This window comes from Eurytemora carolleeae, unplaced genomic scaffold, assembly GCF_000591075.1.
Source record: "Eurytemora carolleeae unplaced genomic scaffold, Eaff_2.0 scaffold155, whole genome shotgun sequence".
Taxonomy (NCBI): Eukaryota; Metazoa; Arthropoda; class Copepoda; order Calanoida; family Temoridae; genus Eurytemora; species Eurytemora carolleeae.
The window spans coordinates 59,411-66,627 of record NW_019396666.1 but is presented as its reverse complement, the minus strand read 5'-3'; the positions used below and the strand labels follow the sequence as shown (position 1 = coordinate 66,627).

The following is a 7,217-nucleotide window of genomic DNA, read 5'->3' as shown; positions in this document are numbered from 1 at the left end:
CATTTTTTTCATTTCCTAACCACTACCATCCTTCCATTCCTTCTTTTTCCTAACCACTACCATCCTTTAATTCTTCCATTTCCACCACTACCATCCTTACATTCTTCCATTTCCTAACCACTACCATCCTTTCATTCTTCCATTTCCTAACCACTACCATCCTTACATTCTTCCATTTCCTAACCACTACCATTCTTTCATTATTCCATTTCCTAACCACTTCCATCCTTACATTCTTCCATTTACTAACCATTACCATTATTTCATTCTTCCATTTACTAACCACTACCATTATTTCATTCTTCCATTTCCTAACCACTACCATCCTTACATTCTTCCAATTCCTAACCACTACCATCCTTTCATTCTTCCATTTCCCATCCACTACCAATCTTACATTCTTCCATTTTCTAACCACTACCATCCTTCAATATCATCTATTTCCTAACCACTACCATCCTTTATTACTCCTACTTCCTAACAACTACCATTCTTACATTTCCAAATAACCACTGCCATCCTTCCATTTCCTCATAATTACCATCCTTCCGATAATTTTATTCGCCTTCCCGATCCTTTCACTTACATTTTTCTGTTTTGTCATAACTGAATATTTAAATTTTTTTTACTTTCTCAGAAAAATTTATATTTTTCTTCTTTTAATGCTCGCGATTGCGTTTTTAAGAAAAATTGGTTTTTAATGCTTGATGATTTCGAAATCCAAGCTTCTATTTTTGATTGAGATGGTCCTATTATAACAAATATATTTTCAGCGCATACATACATATTAAGCTGATTAGAAATAAATCCTGTATGCTAACTTACTAAGTTACCGATGGGAGTTCAATTATATTGATGAGCCCCTCTCTCTCTAACTAGTCAAGGTCTTTCTAATCTTTGGTTTAGATTTATTACAACTACTTAGAGGAGATTGTTGAGCCTCCAGGTAGGGTTGGGCAGCATTGTTATCCGTTTCTACTTTCAGAAATCTTTACAAAAATCATTAAAATTTTAGAGAATTTAAAAATGTATTATGGTAAGTTTGCTTTTATGAAAATATGGAAAATATAAAAAGCAAACTTAATCTTAATTATATAAAACCTTTACAGAGAAAAATTGAAAATTATTAAATTTCCAGAGAGGAAAACGAATATCACCATCATACAATAAAAGAACAGTTTTAATCAAACATGTATCTTTTAATATAGGAAGAAAAGCCAAAAAAAAATCTTAAGTTTGGAAATTTCATTGACGTGACTTTCAGTGAGGTTTCATTTACCCAATTCCGATAGTGGGAGGGTGGGTCCCATAACGTTTTTTTGAAGTATTGGTCATTTGTTTCACCTTTTTAACTAAGACAAGCCCTTTACTTCAGACTAAAAGCTGGATTTTGACACTGCCTCATTTCTCATTAAAATAATTTTAAGTTTTAGTGTATGTCCGTCTTTAAATGGAGGGTTACTTTAAATTACGCTGACACTCAATTTAACAACAAAATACTCATTCATTGTAAATGCTGTTAATGTAATGTTCCATGTATATTGTATACAAACTTTAAAGGATTAAAGATAAAATGAAAAGTAAGAATTGTAAGGAAATTTCCATCAATTAATATAATACGTACGCCAGTAAATATTCACTTGACTACAAGTGCATTTATATATAAACTTGTCATTAACAATTGTGCTGTGTAGATTTTTTTATTTGACAAAAAATATGGAAAAGGCTTGATTGTAAAAATAATGGCAAAAAAATTTTTAAATTTTTAAACAACCAATAAAAAACAAGTTTGGTATTTTCTGAACAGAATTATGCAAAAGCAAAAAACAAAGTTNATCACTAAAATTCGACCCATGAGTGTCCACAAAAATTGTCAGCCCAATCAGTCCAGTCGGCTGCGCAATATTAATATATAAGAATGTCTTGTTTTATTATATAGATGAGCTTGGAAATAAAAGCTACTAGCTTTCTCAACTTTTGTAATTATCAGACATTAAATGAAAGAAACAAACAGACACTCAAACAAAGATTACTACTTTATAAGTATATGGATATTAGATATCATATATTTTGGAAGCGTTTAGAAATGACATCACACGATATTTAAATTAACATTTTTAGTTGGGTAATTTATTATAATACTGAATTTATCATACTATTTAACACTGAAATCTAAAAACGTTAAACCCGTTTGAAGACAGATTTTGCTTTGACACTATTAACCACCAGGTCAACGGTCATATCAGCTGGACTAAAGGTTCGGGTCAGCACTGTCACCTTACCATCTTTTCCAGTCTGGGTCTCAACTAAACAACAATAAGAAAATAATATTCACAATTTGTGACTAATAATAGTGATAATAACTCGCTCAAACTCGAATTTCTACTACTTACATCTTTTAAAGTGTAATTACAAGTGACACTCTATGAAAAGATGGCAATGCCCGAGTTTCAAAATTATAAAAAGTGATATATAATGCCCAAGTTTCAAAATTATAAAAAGTGATATATAATGCTCGAGTTTCAAAATTATAAAAAGTTATATATAATGCCCAAGTTTCAAAATTATAAAAGTCATATATAATTCATACTTGCTAAGACAAGGCCATCAATGATACAGTTGTAAATCGGGCTTTGTCATCTTTGCATGGAGGGTCGCTTAAATTGCGCTTACGGTCCTTTTAACCCTAATTAATGCCGTAGACCTTTAATAATTCAGATAATAAGCTCTGCTAGATTACATATCCAAAGTTTAAAATTTTAACGGTTTACGGACGTCTACAGGCTGTAAAGATTTAAAAATTAGAAAATTATGGTTTATGGCGAATAACAGTCAACTTTAGAACCTTAAGTACATTATGGATTGTTTTTGCGTTGTTGGTTCTAAATTGATGATTTCTTGTGAAGTACTTTAATCGAATTATTAGTGAGAAGTAAATATTTGATATTTGATGTATAATGTACATTAACTCTCAAATGAAAAAACTAAGTGCAAATCTAACTATTCTTTGAAAAAAAAAAAAAATCTGTAAAATCCCCACGATCCTTTCAGATGAATATTTCTAAAAGCGAATTCACTAAGTGCAAATCTAATCTTTCTTTGAAAAAAACAAATCTGTAAAAATAAAATCTCCACTGATCCTTCCAGATATATATATTAAAAACCATGTCAAAATTAAAAGAAAAAGTTATGCAATAATGGTGGCTATGCAAATAATCTTTTTTGGTTAAAATGTAAGTATTTATGGCAGATTTGAACAAATAGCCCATGGTCTCCTATGGGATAATGTAAAAGTAATTGTTTCGATCGAAATATATCAATACTTATTAGTGTAATATCTAGATTTATTCTGACAAATTTTGAATTTCAATTTTTTTTCTGAAAAAAATGTAAATCTTACTTATTGTGTTGTCGTTGAATAGTTTATATACAGAAGTTACTTCTCGTCCATCCATAGTCTTATCATTCACCTGAACACAAGGAACACTTGCTTAAATATTCATGAAAAATGTACGTAGGACTAATCAGATAAAGACAAATAGATTATCAAGTACAATAGGTAGCAACAGAGAAATGACCAATGATACATGACGTCACAAGTGTCAAATAGAAGAAGGAAAACGAAATTTTATCACATTAGTTGACATGTTTTCCAAGATTGAATAACAAAATGTAAAATATTCATTTGAATATCAAGTTAAACTAAATTAGCCTTAGTTGAAGCCCTGCTCTTGTGCACCGATTCAAGTTAAAGAGATGTGGTTTAACTAAGTTTATATAATTCAACTACAACATTCTGCAAGAAAATAGTTAAAGTTTGATTTATGAAATATCAAAGCGATCATATTTAGAGTTTTATGTTGCAAGTTTTCAATTTCTTTGCAATATAAATAAAAGAAAAATATATTTGGCAAGCTGAGTCTGAATTTAATGAATTTGAGCCGTGCTAAAAACCGGTTTCAATTGAGCGTCGGCTTAAATCTTGAAACATTGAATACAGTTTTAAGTGGAACCAACCGCGGCTAAAATTCTTTAAATTCGGCCTCTGGTTTACCTTAGAGTCCAACTTGAAAGAGACTGAATGAGATCTGAAGGTAGTATCTGTTTGTATATTCCAGGTACAACTTGGGCTGGACAATACTTCGTCTTTTCCATCCTCACAATTCCTATAATACAAGTACATACAAATACAATATTTCAGTTGCCTGCTTTCTCTCTAGCAGAACGGACCTACTATGCAGTCCCAGAATTGCAGCTGGGGAAGCGCTGTGTTTAGTTACGCATCTAGTATCCTACAGGGGAAGCAAGAATTGTACATAGATTAAAACAAAACTTCATCTTCAGCTTGGTTCACTGAAAGAGGAGTTTAACCCCTCGTGGGAATACAAGCCATGCACAACGATACCGGTTTTTTACTCGACCAGATGTGAGGACTGGACTACCATGGAAGATACCTCTCAAGAGAGCTTTCAGGGATCACAACTCCCCATTTTGCATATGGGGTGCAGTTATGGGTAAATTCCTTAATTCCCCTAACTGGGAAACAGTATAAAATGAAGGAACACAGNCTGCTAGTCCTAGTTTGTATATCTTGAAATTGTAACATCAGGATCTGCTAGTCCTAGTTTGTATACCTTGAAATTGTAACATCAGGATCTGCTAGTCCTAGTTTGTATATCTTGAAATTGTAACATCAGGATCTGCTAGTCCTAGTTTGTATACCTTGAAATTGTAACATCAGGATCTGCTAGTCCTAGTTTGTATATCTTGAAATTGTAACATCAGGATCTGCTAGTCCTAGTTTGTATACCTTGAAATTGTAACATCAGGATCTGCTAGTCCTAGTTTGTATATCTTGAAATTGTAACATCAGGATCTGCTAGTCCTAGTTTGTATACCTTGAAATTGTAACATCAGGATCTGCTAGTCCTGCCAGATTCCTGAGGATAAATCCAACCCCCAGCTCCTTCAAGTAGTTGTTAAAGTTATCCTTGCTGTCCAAATTAAACCTAGAAATTATCCATTAAGAATTAAAGTGTTGAACACTGAAAGGGAATGTAGCTTATATTTCAAATGACGCTAAAATGATAGAGAGTGACGTGTCTGATTCGTATTTATATCTGATTAAGAATTCATAATCTTCTCTTTGAAAATGGATTTTTTTAATTGTAGTTTCTCTTTAAAATTACTTGCGTATTTTTGAATAAGAAACAATGGAGGAAATTGTCAGATTAACCAAATTTTAAAGCAGAAAAGCGATACTATCTATCACATTGTTGTGTTTGCCATAGGTATACCATAATTTTATCTTGGGATAGTTTTCTAATATTGATATTTAAAATATTAGTTTTTGAAAAATGATTACTTACTTTCCAAGAATCAGATTTTCCTTTGAAGAGGCCTTCTCGGTTCCTGCAACATTCTCAAAAATATTGTTTGTAATCTTTAATAACATTTTTACGCGGGGCACCTTAATTGTTTTACGCCAAAGTATACACCGTATTCAATAGATTTCCTTGAATTTGATTGCAAAGACGACATTTGAAGAAATTTGAGGAAATATGTAAATAATTCTTAAGAAAATAATGAATTCGAGATAATGATGTTAAAAAAACGATGATGAAACGAAAACATAAGAATGTAAAATCTTAAATATGATTTCCTTCATAGATGTGAGAATTAATAATTATCAAAATTAAAAGCTACACAATACAAACCGAGGAAATCTTCTTTCTCCATTTAAATAAAATTTTTAAAAATAATTTTCCCGCATTTTTTTCAAATGTTTGGGAATTTTCTTATTTAATGATTTGCTTTTAAAGAAAAAAAACATACACTACCTAGAACCAGGATTACCAGCAGTGCGAAGAAAACATTTTTATTAATTTGACCCATTTTGTTTTTTATATATTTAATGTTTTCAGTGTTGCGGTTGATGAGCTACTAGAATTATTTTTCAAAACTCGTCTGAATTATTTTGATGTTCAGCGTAGCTGTTTAACAGGGGGCTAATACTTCACAAAGTATTAGACCCAAATGAAATTAAAGCTGTATTATTTTAAAAATTGTTACATTATTTAATTATAATTATTTCTTAAATCTTCCAATCTACTGCGTAGGGTATGCGTCAGACCCAAGCGTACTATGATTCAATGAGATGCCCCTATGTAGAGTACTATTGAAGGTTTTGCCTGATCAAGTTTAAAGTAAGCCTGGAAAATCTAAATGCCAAATTCCCAGAATTAAGAAGTTTGTGTGTTTTTATTATTCAGGTTTTCAGTTGAAAGAAGTCTCGATTATAAAATCATTAAAAGGAAACTAAAAGATTGCCATTTTGTTAAATTCTAAAAGATGTTTTTGCATTCAGAATTTCGATTAGTTTTGCAAACAAGAAACAACATGAATAAAAACATGTCGATATCACATATTTATCATGCATGTGTCTCATGGTAAATATAAATAAAGCGAGCAAGGTGTTACAGAGTGTCCCGTGAAACATGATAACTGAGAGACCACACTTAAAAATAATTTGCGGCATTCCTTTCTGGTAATTTTGAAACCTTTAAAAGGGAGGCGGGAGGCCACATTTTTGTAATTATTAATTTGAGAATCATATTTGCAAAAGTAAACGTAGCTGACGAACAAATGCTGCAAATTATTTTAAAAATAAAAGACGACCTTAAGATGTCTCTCGATCGACTGTTGTGTTTATGAAACACCTTGTAGTTGGATGACAAGGTTAAGTTGCAAGTTTAACTTTGTGCTAAACTGCTTAAAAATAGTAAAGTTAGCAAAATTACTTTTTTTCATAATTTCTCAGATTTTAGAAAAAATGTAATCTTATCAAAAACTGAAATTTTTAGCGGAGAAATATTTTATATTTATTAAAGTTTTAAGAAAATTGTAGATTTTTTCAAATTTAATATAAAGGAAAGTCGAAGGGATTTACTGAAATCGGATATATGTTACTTTAGAATATACAAAAGCAATATTAAAATGAATTTTAATCCTATTCCTCCTGGTTTTTTATATTTTATTTTCGGTGGAAGTGGGTGGGGAGAGGGAACATGAAATAATGTGTATAAACCTAAACCGTTGAAAGCTTTTTCATCTCTTTTGTTAACTTTCACTAACAAATTTAGTTATTGACCCTTCAAGTCAGATATTTCCCCCGATTCAGTAAAAAAACAAATTCAATTTTGCCCCCTGTATAAACT

At 31.2% G+C, this 7,217-nt stretch overlaps 1 protein-coding gene across 1 annotated transcript; it reads right to left on the bottom strand.

Annotated features, from left to right (window-relative positions):
• Positions 1–2,102: 2,102 nt before the first annotated feature.
• LOC111707124 (fatty acid-binding protein, adipocyte) lies at positions 2,103–6,095 on the bottom strand. Its single transcript, XM_023480132.1, has 6 exons — positions 5,841–6,095; positions 5,370–5,412; positions 4,899–5,009; positions 4,055–4,166; positions 3,401–3,470; positions 2,103–2,306 (listed from the first exon to the last, which is right to left on the bottom strand). Exons 1-6 carry the CDS (start codon positions 5,893–5,895, stop codon positions 2,182–2,184), a joined length of 516 nt encoding a protein of 171 aa, XP_023335900.1. The 5' UTR covers positions 5,896–6,095; the 3' UTR covers positions 2,103–2,181.
• Between the last annotated feature and the right edge of the window lie 1,122 nt (positions 6,096–7,217).